Source organism: Oryctolagus cuniculus, chromosome 13 (genome assembly GCF_964237555.1).
Source record: "Oryctolagus cuniculus chromosome 13, mOryCun1.1, whole genome shotgun sequence".
Taxonomy (NCBI): Eukaryota; Metazoa; Chordata; class Mammalia; order Lagomorpha; family Leporidae; genus Oryctolagus; species Oryctolagus cuniculus.
In genome coordinates, this window is record NC_091444.1 from 78,669,661 (window position 1) to 78,696,094 (window position 26,434).

The 26,434-nt window shown below is 38.5% G+C and overlaps 1 protein-coding gene across 3 annotated transcripts; it reads right to left on the reverse strand.

The window, feature by feature from the left end:
- Nucleotides 1-6,068: 6,068 nt before the first annotated feature.
- LOC138844876 (aldo-keto reductase family 1 member C21-like) lies at nucleotides 6,069-25,401 on the reverse strand. Of its 3 annotated transcripts, none has more exons than XR_011381287.1 (3): nucleotides 25,244-25,401; nucleotides 15,655-15,762; nucleotides 6,069-6,714 (listed from the first exon to the last, which is right to left on the reverse strand). XR_011381287.1 is itself a non-coding variant. In XM_070054967.1 (3 exons), exons 1-3 carry the CDS (start codon nucleotides 25,325-25,327, stop codon nucleotides 14,858-14,860), a joined length of 225 nt encoding a protein of 74 aa, XP_069911068.1. In that variant the 5' UTR covers nucleotides 25,328-25,401; the 3' UTR covers nucleotides 14,303-14,857. The 3 variants fall into 3 exon arrangements, 1 of the variants encoding a protein (XP_069911068.1); XM_070054967.1 differs by lacking the exon at nucleotides 6,069-6,714 and adding an exon at nucleotides 14,303-14,890; XR_011381286.1 differs by lacking the exons at nucleotides 6,069-6,714; nucleotides 15,655-15,762 and adding an exon at nucleotides 22,778-22,843.
- Nucleotides 25,402-26,434: the final 1,033 nt, after the last annotated feature.

Below are 26,434 nucleotides of genomic sequence, written 5' to 3' on the forward strand. Positions count from 1 at the left end.
CATCCTTGAACTTTTCCATGGCCTAGGGGGAACTATTGTGAAGAAATATTCTACCATTGGCTAGAATAATACAAAAGCATGATAACACAGTTAAAAGGAACATTGTTAAGAGATTATAATAAAGCTAATGGGCACTGACTGACCAACAAGGAGAAAACAAATGAAGAGCATAAGGGAAGACAGTGATACAAAGAAAAGGAATTCCTGTGCCCTCTGTAAGTAGCCAGAGAAATTGTTGTACATGAACAGAATAATGTGCCTGCCCTCCTTGCCCCTATTTCTTTCTGTTTCTCTCTGTTACATGCAGTGTGTCTTCCTCACTCAACACCCCAGCAGATTAATCCTTATCAAGGATAGTAAGTATGATCTGATACTCCCTCCTCCTGCTTCCTTTGTACTCACTGACCCAGATTTTCACCTCCTATGTGTCATGGAGATCCATTATCTCAAATATTACATTTCCATGTTCATCTGTGGGAAAACTCTCATCCACAGACGGGAACACAAGCAGTCATTTTCACTCTATCACCCTATTCAATTTTCTACCCCAGAGCAGTACAGCCAGAAGTATCTAGGAATTGGAATACTAGACTACGATGAAATATTTGGAGCAACATTCTACATACTTACGTTTACAAAGTTTCTTGCATATCAAGTGGTAAGGAATATCATTATGCTCTATACTTCCTCTCTTCTCATATCTATTATGTGTATTAATAAATGTGATTTTCCAGATCCTAATAGGGTTCTATGGATTTATGTTACTTTGGGTGGTTCTGTTCTTTCCTCTAGAGAAATACCTCTCTTTCACTGTGAAAGTCAATAGTTACATGGCATTGGTCTCTACAAATAATGAATGTTGATCTTGATACAGGCTAAACCGTCAGTGTTCCTAAACTCTCTGCAAACATGTGGATCAATCAGCATGTACTTGTTCTACAGACCCAAGGTCAAAGTTCTATTCCATGATAAGTGTAATGCTTGAAAATGCAGAAAAGCTATAAAATGTTAATGTCCATGAGGTTATAATTGCCTCACAGTCATATACACCATCAATTAAAAGGCTCTGGCAAAAACAAGGTAAATTTTTTGGTATTATTGTAAAAATTACTGACAAAACCAAATATATTTCCTAACATTATTTCATTATTGCTCTGACTGGACACATTATCCAATATACTTGAATTCTTTATCTGATACTGAGGGTTTTTTACTAGTTAAAAATGATGAATCTGATGAGTCCAGCACTGTGGTTTAGTAGGCTAAGCCTCCAGCTGTGCTGCCATCATCCCATATGGGTGCCTGTTTGACCCAGATGCTCCCCTTCCAATCCAGCTTGCTACTTATGGCCTGGTAAATCAGTGGAAGATGGTGTAAGTGCTTGGGCCCCTGTAACCACATGGGAGACCCAGAAGAAGCTTCTGGCTCCTGGCTCCTGGCTTCTGATCACTCAGCTCTGGCCATTGAGGCCATTTGGGGAGTGAACTATTAGACTGAAGACCTTTCCCTCTGCCTCTCTCTCTGTCTATAACTTTACCTCTCAGTTAAATAAATACACTTTTAAAAATGATGAAACTGATCACCCTTTTTGGATTTCCTGTGTCCTGAGATATCATCAGAACTTCTATAATTTATTTGGTTATTATTTATAAACACACTAATCCATGGTGGCTATTACACCAGAGGTGAATATGCCATCAAGTAATGATAATGACCCTTTTTTGGATTGTGTTTGACAGAGTATACAAAGCAAATAGATAGATATACTGAAAAAGGCTTAGCTCCAATTTTTCAGTACTGGGATACAGTAACACCCAACATTCATGAATGGACAGATGAACTGGAAAAAAAATCAATTAAGAGACAATAGAGATAAACTACACTGTAGATCAAATGAACATAACAGACAGCTACATAGTATCCCATATCATAGCTGCACAGTACACATTATTTTCAACAGGACACAGAACATTTTCTAATGTAGAACATATACTAGACCATAAAGCAGGTCTCAATAAATTCTTAAAAATCATAAACAGTATCTTTTGTTTAGTTTTATAATTTCTTATTTTTTTTCTTTTTTTTTAAACTTTTATTTAATGAATATAAATTTCCAAAGTACGACTTATGGATTACAATGGCTTCCCCCCCATACCATCCCTCCCACCCACAACCCTCCTCTTTCCCACTCCCTCTCCCCTTCCATTCACATCAAGATTCATTTTTGATTATCTTAATATACAGAAGATCAGCTTAGTATACATTAAGTATGGATTTCAACAGTTTGCTCCCACACAGAAACATAAAGTGAAAAATAATAGATGATTTTTTTTTAAATGATGATGAAATCAGAGCAGACCTATTGTCATGTTTAATCCCAGTGAGAGTCAAGTTGGGAATTGATAATTTCTTTTTTTTTTTTTTTTTACAGAGGATCAGTTTAGTAAGGATTTCAACAGTTTGCACCCCCATAGAAACACAAAGTGAAATATATTGTTTGAGTACTCGTTATAGCATTAAATCTCAATGCACAGCACATTAAGGACAGAGATCCTACCTGAGGAGTAAGTGCACAGTGACTCCTGTTGTTGACTTTACCAATTGACACTCCTGTCTATGGCATCAGTAATCTCCCTATGCTCCAGTCATGAGTTTCCAAGGCTATGGAAGCCTTCTGAGTTCTCTGACTCTTATCTTGTTTAGACAAGGTCATATTCAAAGTGGAGGTTCTCTCCTCCCTTCAGAGAAAGGTACCTCCTTCTTTGAAGACCTGTTCTTTCCACTGGGATCTCACTCACAGAGATCTTTTGCCAGAGTGTCTTGGCTTTCCATGCCTGATATACTCTCATGGGCTTTTCAGCCAGATCGGAATGCCTTTAGGGCTGATTCTGAGGCCCGAGAGGGCAGTGGAGGATGGCCCAAGTGCTTGGGCCCCTGCACCCACATGGGAGATCCGGAGAAGTACCTGGATCCTTGCTTCAGGTCGGCGCAGCGCTGGCTGTAGCGGCCATTTGGGGAGTGAACCAACAGAAGGAAGACCTTTTTCTCTGTCTCTCTCTCACTGTCTATAACTCTACCTGTAAAATATATAAAAAAATGAAAGAAAGAAATGGGCAAAAGACTGTGCCAGCATTGTGATGCAGCAGGTTAAGCAACTGCCTACCATGGCAGCGACCCATACATGAGCCAGCTGCTCTACTTTCCATCCAGTTCCCTGTAATGGCCTATGAAAAGCAGCGGGATATAGTCCAAGTGTTTGGACCCCTGCCATCCATGTGGGAAGCCTGCATGAAACTCTTGGCTCCTGGCTTCTGCCTGGCGTAGTCCGGGCAGTCACAGCCATCTGGGTAGTGAACCAGTGAGTAGAAAATATCTGTCTGTCTGTCTGTCTATGTATCTATCTATCTATCATCTATCATCTATTTTTCTATCTCTATCTCTCTGTAATTCTGACTTTCAATCAAATAAATATGTCCTAAAAAGAAAATAAATTGGCAAATGATATGAATAGACAGTTTCCAAAGAAGAAAAAGAAATGGCTGATAGACACATGAAAAAAATGCTCAGGATCACTCTTGAAAATAAAAGCCCATGCAGTATTAACTCACCCCAGTGAGAATGGCCATTATCAAAACATAATAATGAGAAATAGGAAGATTGTAGAGAAAAAAGTACCCTAATGCACTGTTCTTGAGAGTGAAATTCATATAATCATCATGGAAAACATATGGAGATTCCTCCAAAAACTACAGATGGGCCCACCATATGATGCAGCTAATGAACTTATGTTTCAGTGAGACCAGTTTTACCACATCCACGAGGAAATCACTTGTCTCTTAGCTCTCTGAATCAGCAATGTCAAGCATTCCTGAATTTCCAACTACAAATTCAGTGTGTAACATGTCAGCACAATCCTTTATTCTCTTGAAATCCATTGTTTTGGGATTATGTTAACATTGGTCATTCTTGGTAATCTTCTATCTCAAAGGTAACAATCAAGGTCTAGAGAGGTACCTAAGGTCCCCAGGATTCTGTTACAACTGAAACACCCACTTCCTCGAATTGTTTGGACCATTCAGGTTCACCTGTTATGCATGGGCATAATTGTCACCCCAGCTCTGAAGTTGTCACGAGGCAGAACACAGCCATGTCCTACCACAGATCTCTGTGTCTACATAAGGATATAGAAGAGCAAGAAATTTGAAACAGCATTATCATAACTGCCTGAATCAAAAGGCATGAATAAAAAATGCATTTTATAATGAAAATCAAAAGACACTACCATTATCTGACTCTTGTTGCTTTCCACATTCTATAAAAATTTTCTCTTAGACAGTGATTGGAAGATGTCAGAGCCCAGCATGAAAGTATTGGCTTTTTTTTAAAAGGTGTATTTATTTCTTTGAAAGTCAGAGTTACAGCGTCAGAGTCTGAGAGAGAGAGAGGTCTTCCACCACTGGTTCACTACCCAAGCAGCATCAGCCAGAGGTGCACCAGTCCAAAGCAAGGAGCCATGAACTTCATTCATTCTCCCTCATGGGTGCCAGGGCTCAAGGACTTGGGCCATCTTCCACTGCCTTCCCAGGCACAATCACAGGGAGCTGAATCAGAAGTGGGGCAGCCAGGACTGTACTGGTGCCTATGTGGTAGGTAGCTTTACCTGCTATGCAGCATTGCCTGCCCCAGAAAACACTGGCTTTATAACACAAAGTGGTAAGGGACAGCAGTTCAGATAAATTGAAGATTGTGTATAACTTATTTTGCCATAAGCTTATGAAGTTGCTGCAGCAAAAACAGTCATCTGAATAGACCTGTGATATGAATGGGATTGAATCAGTAACCAAAAATCCTAGAGCAGAAACACCATGGACTTGTTACATTTCCTGTGGTTTTACCAAATACTTAAATAAATAACACCACTTCGCTTCATCGCATCGGAAATGAAATAGAAGGAAACAAGCCTAACTCATTCTATGAGACCAAGATTAATTTGACACTAAAGCCAAGAATCTCTATTAGAAATTATTATTATTATCTTAAACTGCAATTATTAAATACATGAAATTTGGTCCCTCTGCTTAAATAGAAAAGTAAACAGAAAAGAAAGAACTGAAAATTTCAGACCAATATTCTGTATAAATTAGTGATAATTCTCAAGAAAATGTTAGCTCACCAAATTTAAGAACATATGTAAAAATTATACAGAACACCAAGGTGGACTTAATTTCTGATTTCAAATGTGGTTTAATACATTAGTTCAACCCACATAATAAACCACATTAAAAAGTGACAGCAAGAAAAAAATCCATATGATCATTTCAATTGATGCAGAGGAAGCATCTGACAACCTCAACATCTATCCACAACTAAAACAACACTGAGAAAACTAAGAGAGAGTGAAAGGCCATTGGTCAAATACCCACGAATAATATGATATTATGTGCATTGGTTATTAGGAACAAATATTCTCTTCTAAGCAGATTGCAATCATGTTAATGAAGAAGTTCTTCATCACTGAGGGTGCTCTGTGTATCTGTTGAAACAATGAACGTAAAAGAGCCACACTGTTCTCACCATAACCATTCCTATGACCTAAGAACAGTGGCCACAACTGAGATTCAGTTGACCATACCATTTGAACTACAATTATTACACACAGATTTTTTAATCTAAATAAAATTGCACGTTACTCTCATTTTACATATAATTTATTATAAGACTGGGCTTGCCTGAACGATTGTGTGCATGATCTAGCAATTGTATATTCATATTCTGGGATAGGAGTCAAGACCTGGTTATAATTCTAGACATTTTAGACTATCATAACAGTATCTTCTTTGATGACCTGTCTATCTAAAATTTTACCAATCCACACTCCCCAATACTACCTATTACACATCCCTGCTTTTTATGTTAAGGTCAAAAATCATGAAATTATTAAATTTTGCCCAAACTATTTAACAGCAGAACTCGTCATTCATTGACTCTTTTAGATGTCATGAAATGTCTGAGTCAGCCAAGCTTTTTAATAAAAATATTTGCAGCCAAAGTTACAGTATTGTATTAATCCTTGTGAGACAAGATCCAGAATTGGATGGGTGCACTGGAGATTGCTCATGCAGGTAGTAGAGATTTAAGAGAAAAGCCTTGACATCAGGGCACCTATTTTTTTTAATTTTTAATTTTTATTAAATAATGAAAAGAGATTTCATGGCATTCATAGGTACATTTCTAAGAAGATAAACATATTTCCCTTCCTCCCCCCTCACTCTCCCAACCATCTCCTCACCTTCCATTTTTTCATCTCATTATTTTTGCGAAGACGTAATTTTAATCCACTGTATACTCACAGTCTTAAATCACCAGTAAACTATACAATCAAAAATTAAAAGCAGAAAGATCACAGTGCCAAAAACTATAAACAAGGGCTAAATATGACAATTATATCATAAGATGTCCTTTTCATTCATTCCTATACATATTTTGTGTTCTATAATAACTGCCACATATCAGAGAAAATATACGATATTTGTCTTTTTGAAACTGGCTGATTTCACTGAGCATAATGATCTCCAATGGCATCCATTTTGCTTCAAGTGATTTCAGAGGATTTCGCTGTGAAGTATTCCATGGTGTATATAGACCACATTTGCTGTCTCCAATCATCAGTCAATGGACATGAGTGATTTCATATTTTAGTCATGGTAAATTGAGCTGCAATAAACACGGAGGTGTAAGTAACTCTTCATATGCTGATTTCTTTCTTCTTCTTCTTTTTTTTTTTTTTTTGACAGGCAGAGTTGACAGTGAGAGAGAGTGACAGAGAGAAAGGTCTTTCTTTGCCGTTGGTTCACTCTCCAATGGCCACCACGGCCGGTGCACTGCGGCCGGCACACCGCGTTGATCCGATGGCAGGAGCCAGGTACTTCTCCTGTTCTCCCATGGGGTGCAGGGCCCAAGCACTTGGGCAATCCTTCACTGCACTCCCAGGCCACAGCAGAGAGCTGGCCTGGAAGAGGGGCAACCAGGACAGAATCCGGCGCCCCGACCGGGACTAGAACCTGGTGTGCTGGTGCTGCAAGGCGGAGGATTAGCCTATTGAGCCGCGGCGCCGGCCATATGCTGATTTCATTTCTTTGAGAAAATTCCTAGGGGTGGAATGGCTGGATCATATGCTAGATCTATTTTCAGATCTCTGAGGAATCTCCTTACTGTCTTCCATAACCATTGTGCTAGTTTACATTCCCACCAACAGCGCATTACGGTGCTTCTCCTCCACATCCTCACCAGCATTTATTGTTTTTTGATTTTTGGATGATAGCCATTCTGCCTTGAGTGAGGTGATACCTCACTGTGATTTTTATTCACATTCCTCTGATGACTAATGTTCTTGATCATTTTTTTCATTTGTCTGTTAGCAATTTGTTCTCATCGTTTGAAAATTACCTGTTCATCTCCTTTGCTCTATTTTTTAATTGGACTCTTGTATTCCTGCTGAGTTTCTTGAGCTCTTTATTGATCCTGGATATCATTGCATAGTTTGCAAATATGTTCTCCCACTATGCTGGTTGTCTCATCACTTCATCGAGAGTTTCTACTGCAGTGCAGAAGCTTCTTGGTTGTATGTATTCCCATTTCTCTATTTTTATTTGTATTGCCTGTGCTTCTGGTCTTATCTAAGAAGTCTATGCATATGCTAATGTACTACAGAATTTCTTTGATATTTTCTTCTAGTAATTTGATAGCATAAGATTGATCATAGATTTAGATCCTTGATCCATTTTGAATTGACTTTTTTATATAAGGTTTAAGATAAGGGTCTTGCTTCATACTTCTGCATGTGTAGATCTAATTTTGCCACCATGCTTTTTGAAAAGGCTGTCTTTTCTCCAAAAAGTGATTTGAGCTCGTTTATCAAAAATGAGTTTGTTGTTTCAAATGGACTAATTTCTGTGATTTCTATTCTGTCCTGGTAGTCTACATGTCTATTTTTGTGCCCATACCAGGCTGTTTTGATCATAACTGCCATGTAGTATGTCTACCTCTGGCTTTGTTTTTGTTATTTTAGGTTGCTTTAACTGATGGAACAAGGACCATTGTAGGTTCTTGCCAGAAAGCAGATAAAAGCCAATTTTATCCCTTATCTCTGCCTTCTTTCCAGAGACCAGTTCAGTCTCACATTCCACCTGCTACATTCTTTTTCAGGGCTGAATGCCTGCAGGCTACCTGAAAAACCTGTGTAGAGAATCTCATCTCCCTCTATTGCCCCCACCTCACATTCAGACACTTAGCCCACTCTAAGATATATAAGGCCCGGTCCACTGAGGACTCTACCCTCTGCCATGTGTTTGGTTGTGTGCATGCCAACAGTTGGTCACCCAGCTCTGTGAATTTATTTTTCTTGAATACAATCATTCCGGTTGAATTCGTATCCTACTTGCTCTGTTTTCTGTGTCCCTTTTTCAGGTCTCTTCAAGGCTGATTGAATTCTATGTCTCTAGGATTGCAGCCTAAGTAAATGCAATTTTTTTTTTTCTTAAGAAGGTGTTGGGGCATGCACCGCGGTTCAATAGGCTAATCCTCTGCCTGCGGGGCTGGCACACCAGGTTCAATTCCCAGTGGGGGCGCCAGATTCTGTCCCCGTTGCCCTCTTCCAGTCCAGCTCTCTGCTGTGGCCTGGGAGTTCAGTGGAGGATGGCCCAAGTCCTTGGGCGCTGCACCCGCATGGGAGACCAGGAGAAGCACCCGGCTCCTGGCTTCGGATCAGCGTGGTGCGCTGGCTGCAGGGCGCTGGCTGCGACCTTGGGGATTTAATCAACGGCAAAAAGAAGACCTTTCTCTCTGTCTCTCTCTCTCACTGTCCACTCTGCCTGTCCAAAAAAAAAAAATTGTATGAAGAGAAAAATAAATGCTTTTCCTCAACAGAAAACACAAAGTCTGTAAAATATCATCAAATCTCAAAATGTCTATTTGACTCTAATACAGGTACTCTATTCGTTACTTCAGATTAGGGAAATCATATATCTGTCTGGCATTGACCCAACCCTATATTAATGAAAACAACTATCAAAGCTAATAATTTTCTCTTTACAATCTTTCCCCCTTTGCATATTGTACATATCCAGAAACATTCTAAATCTAGTAAAACATTGTGTCATCACTCAAGATCATGCACCCCAGTGAATGTACAGGCTGATCCTAGTCTTCTGTGATAAGAAAGACAAATAATAACATCAGGGAAGTCACAAAGTGCCTCTGTTGTCTCTTTGAGCATCTGGAGGGTACATTAAGCCCCAATTTCTTCACCCAGGAATATACTCCATGAATCAAGGGTGATCGAGGTGAGTTTACTTAAAATTTCATCAGGTTGTGAATTTCATGTAATACCATAATTAAAACCTCATAAGAATCCTCAGAAACAACCCTGCTATTCCCCCAAATTCCTCGGAGGGAAACAGTGATTCGTCTCCCACCTACCCATATTTATATTCCATATCTTTCTTTCCTACACCTCCTGTCATGCAGCTTATAACATCAGTCCCCCAGTCTTGACCACCAATTTTCAGCTTAGATTAGTTTCAGGTGTTCACTTGTTCCTGTCACCTCCTGCAAGATCTCTTTATTCCTGTTACTTAAATTGGTATGTTGTTGAATAGAAGTGTTAAAATGGACATTATTTGTTATTGAACAACGGGAAATACCTATTCAGTTTTTGACATCAACAATTATGGTGGTAGTGGGTTTTATAATTATGGACTTAATTCAGTTGAGAAAGGCTGTTTTTCTTTCTAGTTTGTTTCAAGTTTTGAACACGAATGAATGTTGAAATTTTTCAAATGCCTTTTCTGCTTGAATTGAGATATTCTGGAGGTTTTTCCTTCATCTTACTAACGTGTCATAATGATTGACTGATGTTTGTGTGCTGGATAACCCTTAGATCACAGGAATGAATCCTATTAGGTCATGATTTATATTCTGTATTATACCACTGAATTTGGCTTGCTAGTATTTAGTAGGGAATATATGCATTAGTAGTGACTAGGATACTTATCTGTATTTTTTCTTTGATAATGTCTTTGCCTGACTTTTGTGGTTGGTAATGTTGGCTTCATAGGATGCCTTAGGAATTGTTTCTTCCTTTGCAATTTTTGGGGAGATTTTGAAAAGAATTGATATTAACTTTCCTCTGAATTTTTGGTAGGATTCACTAGTGAAGACTCTGGTTATGGTTTTACTTTTATTGGTTTAAGGGTTGGGGGTTGTGCTTTGTTTAAATATCCTTGCCAGATAGAGGTCTTTGCAGGTTTTCTATTTCTTCATTTTCAGTCTTCAATATTGTATGTTTCTAGAAATTTGATTATTTGTTCTGGATTATTTAATTGTTTTCATATAATTGTTTATGATGCTCTTTTTTCTATGTACACATTGATCTACTACTTGTTCTAACAATTGCTATAAATTGAATGTTGATATTTCTAGCTAGTATTGTAGTGATCCCTTTTTCTTCTTGCAGTTCTGTCAATACTTCATAAATTTTGGAGCTATGGTATTTGGTGCATGTGTGTTTTTACTTAGCTACACGTATCTCAATGGATTAACAAATTTCTCAACATGTAAGGCTTCTATTTATTGTAACAGTTTTTAAAATATTATATTTACTTTGACATTAGTACACCTAACACAGTTCTCTTTTTATTAATAGTTGCATGAACTATCTTTCCATTTCAGGTACAAACCATTGTGGCCTTAGATCTTAAGTGAATCTCTTTAACACCAAGTAGTTGAATCTTTACTTAGAGGATCCAAAGAACCCTACTAAGAGACTATTGGAACTCATAGAGGAGTTTGGCAAAGTGGCAGATTATAAAATCAATGCACAAAAATCAACAGCCTTTGTATACACAAGCGATGCCATGGCTGAGAAAGAACTGCTAAGATCGATCCCATTCACAATAGCTACAAAAACAGTCAAATACCTTGGAATAAATTTAACCAAGGATGTTAAAGATCTTTATGATGAGAATTACAAAATCTTAAAGAAAGAAATAGAAGAGGATACCAAAATATGGAAAAATCTTCCATGCTCATGGTTTGGAAGAATCAACATCATCAAAATGTCCATTCTCCCAATAGCAATTTATAGATTCAATGCAATCCCAATCAAGATACCAAAGACATTCTTCTCAGATCTAGAAAAAAACGATGCTGAAATTCATATGGAGGCACAAGAGACCTCAAATAGCTAAAGCAATGTTGTACAACAAAAACAAAGCTGGAGGCATCACAATACCAGATTTCAGGACATACTACAGGGCAGTTGTAATCAAAACAGCATGGTACTGGTACAGAAACAGATGGATAGACCAATGGAACAGAATTGAAACACCAGAAATCAACCCAAACATCTACAGCCAACTTATATTTGATCAAGGATCTAAAACCAATTCCTGGAGCAAGGACAGTCTATACAGTAAATGGTGCTGGGAAAATTGGATTTCCACGTGCAGAAGCATGAAGCAAGACCCCTACCTTACACCATACACAAAAATCCACTCAACATGGATTAAAGACCTAAATCTACGACCTGACACCATCAAGTTACTAGAGAACATTGGAGAAACCCTTCAAGGTATTGGCACAGGCAAAGAATTTCTGGAAAAGACCCGGGAGGCACAGGCAGTCAAAGCCAAAATCAACTATTGGGATTGCATCAAATTGAGAAGTTTCTGTACTGCAAAAGAAACAGTCAGGAGAGTGAAGAGACAACTGACAGAATGGGAAAAAATATTTGCAAACTGTGCAACAGATAAAGGGTTGATAACCAGAACCTACAAAGAGATCAAGAAACTCCACAAAAACAAAACCAACAACCCACTTAAGAGATGGGCCAAGGACCTCAATAGACATTTTTCAAAAGAGGAAATCCAAATGGCCAACAGGCACATGAAAAAATGTTCAAGATCACTAGCAATCAGGGAAATGCAAATCAAAACCACAATGAGGTTTCACCTCACTCCGGTTAGAATGGCTCACATGCAGAAATCTACCAACAACAGATGCTGGCGAGGATGTGGGGAAAAAGGGACACTAACCCACTGTTGGTGGGAATGCAAACTGGTCAAGCCACTATGGAAGTCAGTCTGGAGATTCCTCAGAAACCTGAAGATAACCCTACCGTTCGACCCAGCCATCCCACTCCTTGGAATTTACCTAAAGGAATTTAAATTGGCAAACAAAAAAGCGGTCTGCACCCTAATGTTTATTGCAGCTCAATTCACAATAGCTAAGACCTGGAACCAACCTAAATGCCCATCAACGGTAGACTGGATGAAGAATTTATGGGATATGTACTCTTTAGAATACTATACAGCAGTCAAAAACAATGAAATCCAGTCATTTGCAACGAAATGGAGGAATCTGGAACACATCATGCTGAGTGAAATAAGCCAGTCCCAAAGGAACAAATATCATATGTTCTCCCTGATCGGTGACAACTGACTGAACACCAAAAAGGAAACCTGTTGAAGTGAAATGGACACTGTGAGAAACGGTGACTTGATCAGCATAGCCTTGACTGTTAATGAACAACTTAATACATTATCCCTCTTAGTATTTTTTTTTGTCTGTTCTACTTAATATGACTGGTTTAATTCTGTAATTAATACACAGTTATTCTTAAGTGTTGAAATTTAACTGAAATGTGATCCCTGTTAAACATAAGAGTGGGAATAAGAGAGGGAAGAGATGTACAATTTGGGACATGCTCAAGCTGACTTGCCCCAAATGGTGGAGTTAGAAACATACCAGAGGATTCCAATTCAATCCCATCAAGGTGGCATGTACCAATGCCATCTCACTAGTCCAAGTGATCAATTTCAGTTCGCAATTGATCATAATAAAAGGACTAAGAGTCAAGGGAAGCACATAAACAAGTCTAGTGCCTGCTAATACTAACTGATAGAATAAATAAAGGGGAAAGCAATCCACCATGGGAAGCAAGATACACAGCAGACTCATAGAATGGCGGATGTCCTAAACAGCACTCTGGCCTCAGAATCAGCCCTAAAGGCATTCGGATCCAGCTGAAAAGCCCATGAGAGTATTTCAGGCATGGAAAGCCAAGACACTCTGGCAAAAAAAAAAAAAAAAATGACCTCAATGAAAGATCTCTGTGTGTGAGATCCCAGTGGAAATAACAGGTCATCAAAGAAGGAGGTACCTTTCTCTGAAGGGAGGAGAGGACTTCCACTTTGACTATGACCTTGTCTAAATAAGATCAGAGTCGGTGAACACAAAAGGCTTCCATAGCCTTGGCAGCTCATGACAAGAGCCTAGGGTGATTACCAATGCCATAAACAAGAGTGCCAATTTGTTAAGTCAACAACAGGAGTCACTGTGCACTTACTCCTCATGTAGGATCTCTGTCCTTAATGTGCTGTACATTGAGATTTAATGCTATAACGAGTACTCAAACAGTATTTTTCACTTTGTGTTTCTATGTGGGTGCAAACTGTTGAAATCTTTACTTAATGTATACTAAACTGATCTTCTGTATATATATAGAAAATTGAAAATGAATCTTGATATGAATGGAAGGGGAGAGAGAGCGGGAAAGGGGAGTGTTGCGGGTGGGAGGGAAGTCATTGGGGGGGAAGCCATTGTAATCCATAAGCTGTACTTTGGAAATCTATATTCATTAAATAAAAGTTTAAAAAAAGAAAACATAAAAAGTAAAGAAAAAGAAATTTGCATACCTTAAATAAAATTTTTCAAAAAGAAGTTTCAAAAAATAAAAGAAAGAAAAAGAGAATATCTGTTTCCCCAGTTTCTGCACCTCTCATGCTTGAGCCTCTCAAAGGTACCCCTGGGTTCTTGGTTGTTCTTGTAGTATTGCCTTACCTTCCAGGGTCTATGCAGTGAGTTTTATTTTTCCTTGAAGCACTGGTTAAACACTGACTGGAAAATGCCTACTAGCGGTTAATTCCCTACAGGCCAACAATTATGCCTGCTTCTACTTCAGAAAGGTCAATGGAATGGCTTGAAACTCCCACCAATGGTTTTCAAACTTCCAGGAAAATCAGTTTGGGGAATAAGGCAGTCAAAGGAAAGAAATCATGTTAAGTTAGAATCTTTAAAGAAGAAGTCAACATTAACTGTTTTATGAAAGTGACAAAAATTTACTGCACATGCTTCCTCTACTGTGGATTTAACTCTAGCTTCTTGTGAGTTGTTTAGCTACTTGTATTATAGTCGTCTCCTGTTTTAAAATAAAAATAAAAAAAAAACAATTCACTTAAGTAAGACTTGGATAGACGCCAGACTAAAGAGATAAAACAGTGAAAAATATGTACATTTTAAACTACATGAGAACTAAGGGAAACACACAATAAATCATAAATATTGTAGGCAGAATAATAACCAATTCAACTACCTTATTTAAGGAATTGAAGAAAAATAGTTGCTGGTTGACAGGACTACACATTAAATTTCAGAATTCACGCTGAAACACAAACCTCAGAATTCTGCACCTTTGCAATTAAATCTAGGCATGTAGGATTCCATGCTCTACAGCAAAAGAAAATACTTACAAATGAGCAATAAGAAGAAACACACAGGAGATGACAGGGACACCAAGATACCACAAAGGTATCCTGAGTGCCTACAAAGAGGACACACGTGATGGATACTGTAGGAGCCCCCAGTGTGCACAGCCCCACTCATCACCTGCAAATTCTCTTTGATTCGCTCCTCATTGAAATTCTTGGCCAAGACCACAACCCCACGCTGTAGCAAGTAACGAAGGGCAATCAGTGCTGGACTTCGCTTGTGCTTTTTCGCCAGGGCACCAAGAACTGGATCATCTAAGAGAACCGGAGTGTTCTGATCCACCCTAGGAGGAAAGGCAACAATGCTGAATTTCTGAGTTCGTGTATTTGGTTTGTTAGGAGGATTCCAAAACAGACTACAGTGCCTACTCCAGACCAGTGCTACTCAAATGTGGTCTCAGGCAGCAGAACCACTGTCATCTGTGATTTAATGAATGAAAAACTACTCATCCATCCAAAACAATGAAATTCTCCTTTTGCAACCAAATGGATGCAACTGAAAACCATTATACGTAATGAAATAAGCCAGTCGCAAAAAGACAAATATCATGCATTTTCCCTGTTCTGTGGTAACTAATAGAGTACAAAAAAACATGTAATATGGATGCACAAAATTGGTATTTTGAGATCTATTGATTGTTTACAGCCCTTGTCCCTACTGTTGAGGGGCAGTGTTATTTTATGCTTACTATTTATTGAATTATTTACTTATTTAATAAATTTAGTCTTATGAGTATAAAATAAGCCAAAAGTAGATCATCATAAAAGTTAAAAGAAAGAATAAAAAAGGAAGGAGAAGATAGGGTGGCAGTGTGGTCGGGAGGGAGGGTAGGATGAGAAGTATCACTATGCTCCTAAATCTGTATATGTAGAATACATGAAATTTGCACACATTAATACTGAATAAATTATTTTTTAAAAAAGAAATGCAAATTCTCCCCTTGTACTGCAGCACTTCAGAGTTAATGCCAGAAAAGTGGTTATACTATGAATGCAAATGTTTCAACAGCAAAGGTGTTTTAGGTAAGTTTACTAGTGTGCACATTACCATTCTCCATATTTGACTTCCCAGAACACCATAGGCAACCAGAACAATGTCTTTTGACTTGCAGAAATCCAGTAGTTTTCTCTGGTTGAGATACAGATGACATTCCACCTGTAGACAGACAGCACAGAGAGTTTAAGATTACTGGAAGTACAAATATTGATGTGAAGGAGAAATATTCGAATTGAAAAGAAACAGAAAATAAAACCTGAGTAACAAAATTTAAATTGAGATTAACAGCTTCCAGAGATGATATTTTTAAAAGAATATTAAAATTACTATCACCTGCAAGGATAAAAAATAAAATCCTGACATGAACCAACTCTGTGAACCAGATTATAGATGTTTAACATTTTTTTCACTAAGAGGAACCATGAAATTTTCCTTTTTTGGAAAAAAAGAAGGAATTCTTTGAACATTTGACATTGAATTGTGCCAGAAGGCAAGTATTTGTTCAAGGATTCATGACAGCAAGCCTGTTGAACAAAATAGTTAGTTTGCTAGGCGTCCTGCTACTGATATTCATGTAGATTTCCTCATCATAATAAATAATGAGTAAAGTCAAGTTTAATCCACAGAATAAATACAAACTCACATCCACAATAACAAGCATAGTGAGAGAAAGCCAGAGGAAAAACTATTTTCCCCTGCTGGTGGTGATTATTACATTAACTTCTTTTTAAGGACATGGTTAACTAAAGGGAAGGTGTTAATGCCTACTCCATCACAGAGGAATCATTGCAGAATATCATGGAAATATTTTTACATTCAATGCAATACAAGAAAAGTAAAAAGAGCAGTTAAAAATGAAATTTAGTGTTTACAAATTCTTGGATCCCCTAAATAAAGAATCCTATCATCTGCAAAGAGGGATAGTTTGAGTTCTTCCTTCCCAATTTGTATCCCTTTAATTTCTTTTTCTCGCCTAATAGCTCTGGCTAAAACTTCCAGAACTATATTGAATAGCAGTGGTGAGAGTGGGCATCCCTGTCTGGTACCAGATCTCAGTGGAAATGCTTCCAACATTTCCCCATTCAATAGGATGTTGGCCGTGGGTTTTTCATAAATTGCTTTGATTGTATTGAGGAATGTTCCTTCCATACCCAGTTTGCTTAGAGTTTTTATCATGAAAGGGTGCTGTATTCTATCAAATGCTTTCTCTGCATTTATTGAGATAATCATATGGTTTTTCTTCTGCAATCTCTTAATGTGGTGTTTCACATTGATTGTTTTGCGCACATTGAGCCATCCCTGCATACCAGGGATAAATACCACTTGGTCTAGGGGGATGATCTTTCTGATGTGTTGTTGCATTCTATTGGCCAGAATTTTATTGAGGATTTTTTTATCTATGTTCATCAGGGATATTGGTCTGTAATTCTCTTTCAATGCTGCATCTTTTTCTGGCTTAGGAATTAAGGTGATGCTTGCTTCATAGAAAGAATTTGGGAGGATTCCCTCTTCTTCGATTGTTCTGAATAGTTTGAGAAGAATTGGAGTTAGTTCTTCTTTAAATGTCTGGTAGAATTCAGCAGTGAATCCATCTGGTCCTGGGGTTTTCTTTGTTGGGAGGGCCTTTATTACTGTTTCATTTTCTGTCTCAGTTATAGGTCTGTTTAGGTTTTCTATGTCTTCCTGGTTCAATTTAGGTAGGTTTCATGTGTCCAGGAATCTATCCATTTCTGATAGGTTTCCCTCTTTGCTGGCATATAAGTCCTTGTAGTAATTTCTTATGATTCTTTTTATTTCTGTGGTGTCTGTTGTTACGTTTCCTTTTTCATCTCTGATTTTATTGATTTGGGTCTTTTCTCTTTTTTTTTAGTTAGTTGGGCTAATGGGATATCAATTTTGTTTATTTTTTCAAAAAACCAGCTCCTCGTTTGGCTGATTTTTTGTAATTTTTTTGATTCAATCCTGTTGATTTCTTCTCTGATTTGTATTATTTCTCTTTTCCTACTAGATTTGGGTCTGGTTTGCTGCATATTTTCTAGATCCTTGAGATGCATTGAAAGCTCATCTATTTGGTGCCTTTCCAATTTCTTGATGTAGGCACCTATTGATATAAACTTCCCTCTTAACACTGTTTTTGCTGTATCCCATAAGTTTTGGTATGTTGTGCTGTTATCCTCATTTACTTCCAGAAAATTTTTGATTTCTCTTTTGATTTCTTCTATGACCCATTGTTCATTCAGGAGCATGTTGTTCAATCTCCATGTGTTTGCGTATGCTCTAGGGATTCCTGAGTTGGCAATTTTCAGCTTAATTATCTATGGTCTTAGAAGCTGCATGGTATGATTCTAATTCTTTTGAATTTGCTGAGACTTGCTTTATGGCCCAGTATGTGGTCAATCCTAGAGAAGGTTCCATGTACTGCTGAGAAGAATGTAAATGCTTTCTGTGTAGGATGAAAAGTTCTGTAAATATCTGTTATATCCATTTGGGCTACAGTGTCATTTAATTCTACTGTATCCTTGTTGATATTCTGTCCTGCTGATCTATTTCTGAGAGTGGAGTATTGAAGACCCTCAGTACTGTTTTATCAGAGTCTAAGTCTCCCTTTAAGTCCCTTAACAAATCTTTTAAATAAACCGGTGCCCTGTAATTAGGTGCATATACATTGATAATGTTATATCTTCCTGTTGAATTGATCCCTTAATTATTTTATACTGCCCCTCTCTGTCTCTCCTAACAGTTTTTGTAGTAAATTTTATGTTGTCGATATTAAGATAGCTATGCCCACTCTCTTTTCATTTCTGTTGGCATGGTATATCTTTTTCCAGCCTTTCACTTTCTGTCTGTATGCATCTTTGTTGGAAAGATGTGTTTCTTGTAAGCAGCAAATAGATGGGCTTTGTTCCTTAACCCAATCAGCCAATCGGTGTTTTTTAACTGGACAGTTCAGGCCATTAATGTTCAATGTGACTATTGATAAGTAGTAACTTTGCCCTGCCATTTTCCCAAAGATATTTTCTGATATATGCTTTGAATTTCTCGTGATCTTTTGCTGTGAGGTTTCCTTCCTTTTCCTTCTTACATATTGATGACCATGTTTCTGTGTTTCTGTGTGTAACACATCTTTAAGCATCTTTTGCAGGGCCGGACAAGAGGCGACAAATTCTTTCCATTTCTGTTTGCTATGAAAGGTCTTTATTTCACCTTCATTCACAAATGTGAGCTTTGCAGGATATAATATTCTGGGCTGGTAGTTTTTCTCTCTTAGTACCTGGGCTATGTCTCGCCATTCCCTTTAGCCTGTAGGGTTTCTGATGAGAAGTCTGCTGTGAGTCTGATTGGAGATCCTCTGAGAGTAATCTGACGTTTCTCTCTTGCACATTTTGTAATCTTTTCTTTATGTTTCACTGAGGTGAATTTGATTACAATGTGTCGTGGTGAGGATCTCTTTTGGTCATGTTTACTAGGGGTTCAATGAGCTTCCTGTACTAGGATGTCTCTGTCCTTCTCCATACCCGGGAAGTTCTCTGCAAGTATCTCACTAAAAAGGCCTTCTAATCCTTTCTCCCTCTCCATGCCTTCAGGGACTCCTAGAACCCGAATGTTGGATTTTTTTAATAGTATCTGTAGATTCCCTGCAATATTTTTTAGATTTCTAATTTCCTATTCTTTTCTTTGGTTTGACTGTATACTTTCCTGTTCTCTGTTCTAAGTCCGATATTCTGTCTTCTCTTTCACTGACTATTTTTAAGGCTCTCTAATGTGTTTGTCATTTGATCTATTGAGTTCTTCATTTCATTTTGATTTCTCTTCACTATCACACTTTACTTTTCTACTAGTTTCTGCGTTTCATTTTGATTCCTCCTTAGGATTTCATTTTCTCGAAGGAGATTTTCTATCCTGTCCAGTAAGGATTTCCATAGCTCAAGCATTTGTTTTTGAAAACTTCTAATTGTTCTTATCATAAATTTTTTTAAATCCCTATCTTGCATTTCTTCCATCTCATCATCTTTGTAATCTTGGTTTGGGGTGTCTTGTTCATTTTGGGGTGTCATAATTTCTTCATTGTTCTTGTTACCTTGGTTTCTGCATTTGTTGCTTGGCATTGTGGAGATATTCTTTGGATTCTTCTTCCCTTGCTGTGGTGTTTTTTCTTGTTATACTATGACTGTATTAAGTGTACTGTCTGCTTTTGATGGAGCCTTAGAGGCTTTGGATGGGTGTGGACTGAGAGCTCTGTTTGGTTCCTCAGGGTTAAGGGTGTGCCAAAGGTGACACTCCCAGGTGAGCCATGGTATATCTGTCTCTCTTTATTTTTATTTATTTATTTATTTTTTTGATTCAGAAGGGAAGTAATTCTGCACAGCTGATTGGAATTGAAGGTAATTAGCAGGCGAATGATATACTCACAGGAGTCAGAGATTGGAAGCTCTTTCCCAAGGACCACACAGAGAATCTGTACTGCCCTCAGTGTGGGCTCAAATTCTCCTGCAGTCTCCCACTGGGTTGCCAAGTTTACCGAATTGTAGCGTCTCTGGAGAGTACTCAAGTGAATTCTGTGAGTTCTCTCACCCTGTCTCTTTTTTTCACAGTCTCAGTTCAGTAGCACCACACATTCACTAGGTCCTAATCTCCTGTTATTTCACCCCCCACCCAGAGTCAGGTTTTTCTGCTTGGCTGAGGGCGGGTTCAGCCCTGAGGTTGTGCCGCTGTTGACATATGTCCAACATGGTGTCTGCTCTTTGTCTTGCTCGCCTTTGGGATGTGAGCGGAGAGAGAAAAACTCGTGTCCGTACCAGTCACTTTTTTTTCCCTCTCTCTTCTAGTTAGTCTGGTGAACTTTCCCCATGGGGTTTCAAGCCTCTTCCCTCTAGTCTCCTCTTTCCGCTTTCCTGCCGGTGTCTCGGGCTATTGAGGTTCAGCTCACCTCATGTTCCAGTGCGGTTGTATTGATTCTGCTGCTGGTGTCCCTACCGATGGGCTCCCACACCCTCCATGCAGGTCCACCATGAATCACTAGTTCCGGAAGAGTTTCCTCTGCTGTTGATTCCCCTATTCTTCCTTGAACCTGCAGTATCTCCGCTTTTATTAAACTGTCTCTCCCCAGACTATCAGTGTGCTCCCTTCCTATTCCGCCATCTTGCCCCATATCAGAATGCTTAGGTTTGTTTCCTAAAAGCTGCAACTTTTAATTCTCATTTACTGCCAGTGCAGCTGTTGAGAAGTGGCAGGTAGTTGGATCCCTGCCACATGCATGGGAGATTTTGGTTGACTTTCCAGCTCCTTGCTTTGGCCCAGTCTGGTACTGGACATTGTGGGTAATGAAGAATCAAGCAGTAGAGGAAGCAATGGGAAAACACCAGAAAATTTAAATGTGACTGTACTTTAAATGATATCAGAAGACAATCATCACATTCCTAAATCTAACATGGAAAAGTAAACATTGGGGGATAATCTGTATATTCTTAGATATTTTGGAGGTCTGTAGGGATGAGTAGTCATGTCTCCCAAATATTTTGAATGAGTTCAGTAAATTATTGTGCATACTTGTAAAATCCGCATGTATTTACACACATTTGACAACCTGGCAAAATGGCAACAATTTTATATATAAACAGGAAAATATGAATTTTCTCAAAATTGCTTCAAAACTTCTGATTGTTTGAAAGCTTTCATAATAAAAGTGTAGTGATAATAATATGAAAAAACATTTAATATTATATGTACATTTTTGAGATTTTTGTATTTATTTGAAAAACAGAAATACAGAGAGAGGAGAGAGAGAAAGAGAGAGAGCAGGGGGAAGAGATATCTTCCATCTGCTTGTTCACTCCCCAAATGGCTGAAACAGCCAGGGATAAGCCAGGGTAAAGCCAGGATTCAGGAGCTTCATCCTGATGTCTCACATGTGTGCAAAGGCCTAATTGCTTGCGCCATCTTCCACTGCTTTCCCAGATGCATTAACAGGGAGCTAGGTCAGAAGTGGAGCAGCTGGGATTCAAATTGCAGACCACATGGGATGCCAGTACTGAAGGTGGAGGCCTAATCTTCTAAGCCACAACACCGGCTCCTTAATAATATATAATTTTAAATCATCATCACTAATTAAAAAATTTGTAAATTTTATAAGCTATATTTTTCTAGTTTAGAATCCTTACAACAGAGCTACCAGATCTTAAAAAGTAAGTTAGAGCACAGAGTCAGAAACAAAATAGATGAGCTGGAAGAGATACTCGATGGCAAAAGCAATGGAGGAGATTCAGATTTAGATAGAGTCAGGCATAGGATTGGCTCTGGTTCTACTAAAAGTATCTGAGTATTCATGTACCACTGGTACCACCATAAACAGATTCACATTCTACCTCTAACCTGTATGACTTTTTCAGTTTCTAGTTCACATGTCATGGATCTGTGACTGTGAGACATCTAAAAGCAGGTGTCAAGAGAAAAACTCAGGCATTTGAATCACACACAAACCCATATGGTCTATCTACCTAATATTATTTTCAGTGTCTCCTGATGACTGACTATTCCAGGCATTTATCATCTTTCTTTCCCCTCACATCACATGCACACATCTGAACTCTGGTCATGCTTAATAACTCAAGGGTAAGTCCACCCTCCCCAGAAGGTCACTTTAAGAACTGCTAGCTTCCTTAACCATTTCACCTCCTCGGATTCTTATACAAATTCAGATCTAAAGCTCTCCCAAAGTTGCAATATAGGTCTTTATCATTTAGAGACCCAAGTGAAGGTCCTACTTCTAAATAGAGACATTGCTCTTAGAATCTGTCATTCCACAAATGTATAAAAAGGGGGGAGTAGAAATGAATACCTAGCACTAGAACAGGAAGCACAGAATGAGAAACACCAAGAGAGGAGGCTGAAGGTTGCAAACAGGTTTATACGTGAGCCCTGGCTTGTTCAGGATCATTTCCAGCTGCCTGCGGTTGAAGTTAGACACCCCAATGGACTTAGCCAAACCTGCATCCTTACATTTCTCCATGGCCTGTGAAAGTGAAGAATGATTGAAGGATTTTTACAAATGAGAAGTGTTGTTAATTAAGGACATTGTTGAATGTTGACAAGATAACTAACATTGAACATCCTGAAGAGAAAACTAGTAAAAAGAAATGGGAGAGGGAGAAACAAGATGGGCAGTGTAAGGAAAGATATTAATATGGCGGTACCCAGCATCAATAGCTAACTTGGTGGCCTCTAGACCCTCTCTTTTAGGAACCTAAGACAGAAAAAAAATTGTATGTGGAGATCCAGGCATGAGACGTACCTCACTCAGACAGTGGCGAGGACTTCTCTAAGAATCAGTTTTTCTCAAACTTTGAATTATTTCCAGAATGGGGGTCAGTAATCCACTTCAGTTTGTCTGGATCTTTTGTCCTTTTTTTTTTAAAGATTTATTTGTTTGTTTATTTATTTGAAAAGCAGAGTTACAGGCAGGCAGAGGCAGAGACAAAGATCTTCCATCCAATAGTTCACTCCCCAGTGACTTCAATGGCCCAGAGCTGCAGGGCCCAGAGCTGCACTGATTCGAAGCCAGGAGCCAGGAGATTCTCCTGGGTCTCCCACGCTGGTGCAGGGGCTCAAGGACTTGGGCCATCTTCCACTGCTTTTCCAGGCCATAGCAGAGAGCTGGATTCGAAGTGAAGCTTGAACTGGCACACATATGGGATGCTGGCACTGCAGGTGTTGGCTCTATCCAACATGCCACAGCACCCGCTCATCTTTTGTCCTTAAAAGAAAGAGCTGGTCAACCCAGGAAACTTATCAGATTCAGGCAATACCTGATTGATAACTTATATCTCAGGTTTCCAGATTTGCTGGAAGAACTCAGAGAATATTCATGTAGTTACCATTTACATGGTGAGATTACAAAGTAAAATTAGCACAGCAAAAATGCATATGGAAGGAAGTACAGAAGAACAATGGTACAAGCTTCGATGAGCTCCCTTGCAGTGTAGTCATACAAAATACCCCACATTCCTCCACCAGGAAATTATGACAACACATAAGGAATGCTGTTTAAATTAAGTCTTGAGATTTAACTTAATTATTCACTGGGGGCAGGTTATATAGGCCTTCTGAACCAACCAAAATACCACTCTCCCACAGGAAAGCACAGCAACCAAAATACCACTCTCCCACGGGAAAGCAATTACACCTAAAACTCATTTCTCAAAGGAGTTCTGGTGCAACAACAACATTATCAGTTAAGGAATGGGGTAAACTATGTTCACTAATCCTAACCAGGAACCACTATGATAATAATCAATTCAAGAGACAACAGTCATTTATGTTAAATATTTTCTACACAGACACTTCGTTTGCATGAAAAAACTAAACATTAAGCATATAAATATGCATAATCCTATCATACACATTTATGTGTAAGAACTTAGCCTTATCACACAAGAGTTACTTAATCTAGGTGTCAGTCTTCAAATAAAAGGCACTTGTTTTAGGGTAGCTATAATTAGGGCAAAATCAAAAATTTTGGTTACATCTACAAAATTTCAATAAAGATTTGACAGTGTATTGGTAACAGATCAGAAAGGAAATCAAGCTTCACACCATTTGCTGTAAGAATTTGAGAAATTAATTACTTTAAATGAAATCCTAATGAACTAGATACTGGATGCTACTGTTCTCTCCTGACACCAATCTGATGTTGACCTGGGGTTAGGGCAAAGAAATGAACTAAGACTAACGGTCTACTGATGTTTTTCATTATCTATGCCCTTCATGACACATTGCCCTGAAAATAACCAAGTCTTGTCACATGTCTCCAAAATTGCCACTTTAAGATTTCCTTTTATCAAAGACAGGAGAAAATGGGGACTTCAATTCTGAAGTAATTGGTCCTTTGTTACACAATTTCAGGACCTAGGGATAATATTAGTCCTAAAAAATCTTCCTCACTCTAATAAATTATTCACTATACTGACTTTCATTTCAGAGAGCCCCAGATACCAATTTCCTTAAATACAGCATACATTAATGAGGACTAGTAATTTAGACATACTCTTATTATGTTCCAATTATCCTCTAACATGTTATCTTTTCCTTTCTGGTATTTTCCCAGATGACACAGTACTACATGAGAAAATCTGCTTAACCCATGTCCACTATTTGCAGCGTGATTCTCAGGGTTACCCCAGAGCAGTTGACCCGGACTCTATTAATGATCTATCCCAGTAGTTCATCCACAGAAATTTCCATCTATCTTGTCTACTTGGAAGGAGAAAAAAATTCTTCAGCCATGAAATGGAAAAGAAACCACTCCCATGGCTGCCAACCTTTAAAAAGACAGCTTCTTGACTTGACTTTCATCTTTTCTGCCAAACTGGGAAAGATTAAAGAGTGGGGCATCCAGTACTGGTGAGAAAAATCAACAGGTGATCAAGAGGTCAGAACCTGATGAAGAACTAAGTCTAAGTACCCTCTGTCTTGTGCTCCAGGCTGGTGAAACTTAGAACGTAACCATACCCCACCCCTGCTCCGAGACATTGGAAAACCAGTCTTTAAATAAAGAACTAAGTAACTCCAAAACTGAGGTTGGTTTCCACTAATATACATTCTATTTCATTTTACATTCAATCCTAAGAACACTATGCTTACTTACCTCTATAGGTGCAGCAGTGCCAAATCCCAGTACAGGTATGATGTTACCATCATTTAATTCCATCACATAACGTCTGGGATCCATTGTCTCCTCTAGGTAACTGCACAGTTCCTTCTGTCTTCTCAGTGTAGCCAGTCACGTGTCTTCACTTCTTAGGCCTTCAGAAGATGGTACCAGTATGTGAATGACCTAATACTTGTGCAATCATTAACCAATGGCATATGGACAGAATGGAGCTAAAGCAAATTCAAACACTGTGGACAGTATTTCAAGCAGTTAGTTATTTTTTTTATAGAAGAAGCTTTATTCTTTTTTTTTTATTTTTTATTTTTTTTTATCTTTTATTTAATGAATATAAATTTCCAAAGTACGTCTCATGGGTTACAATGGCTTTCCCCCCCATACCGTCCCTCCCACCCAGCACCCTCCCCTTTCCCACTCCCTCTCCCCTTCCATTCACATCAAGATTCATTTTCGATTATCTTAGTATACAGAAGATCAGCTTAGTATACCTTAAGTAAGGATTTCAACAGTTTGTTCCCACACAGAAACATAAAGTGAAAAATAATAGATGATTTTTTTTAAATGATGATGAAATCAGATCAGACCTATTGTCATGTTTAATCCCAGTGAGAGTCAAGTTGGGAATTGATAGTTTCTTTTCTTTTTTTTTTTTTTTTAACAGAAGATCAGTTTAGTGTACATTAAGTAAAGATTTCAACAGTTTGCACCCCCATAGAAACACAAAGTGAAATATACTGTTTGAGTACTCGTTATAGCATTAAGCCTCAGTGTACAGCACATTAAGGACAGAGATCCTACATGAGGAGTAAGTGCACAGTGACTCCTGTTGTTGACTTTACAAATTGACACTCCTGTTTATGGCATCAGTAATCTCCCTATGCACCAGTCATGAGTTTCCAAGGCTATGGAACTGAAATGTGATCCCTGTTAAACATAAAAGTGGGAATAAGAGAGGGAAGAGATGTATAATTTGGGGCATGCTCGGGCTGACTTGCCCCAATTGGTAGAGTTGGAAACATACTAGGGGATTCCAATTCAATCCCATCAAGGTGGCATGTGCCAATGCCATCTCACTATTCCAAGTGATCAATTTCAGTTCACAATTGATCATAATGAAAGGACTAAGAGTCAAAGGGAGCACATAAACAAGTCTAGTATCTGCTAACA

Coding starts and splice junctions, on each gene's coding strand:
- LOC138844876 (XM_070054967.1), bottom strand. CDS start 25,327: ATGGATCCCAGACGTTATGTGATGGAATTAAATGATGGTAACATCATA. Junction 15,763..25,243: donor GCACTGCTGCACCTATAGAG/GTAAGTAAGCAT, acceptor GTCTGTCTACAG/GTGGAATGTCATCTGTATCT. Junction 14,891..15,654: donor GAAGTCAAATATGGAGAATG/GTAATGTGCACA, acceptor CTTTCCTCCTAG/GGTGGATCAGAACACTCCGG.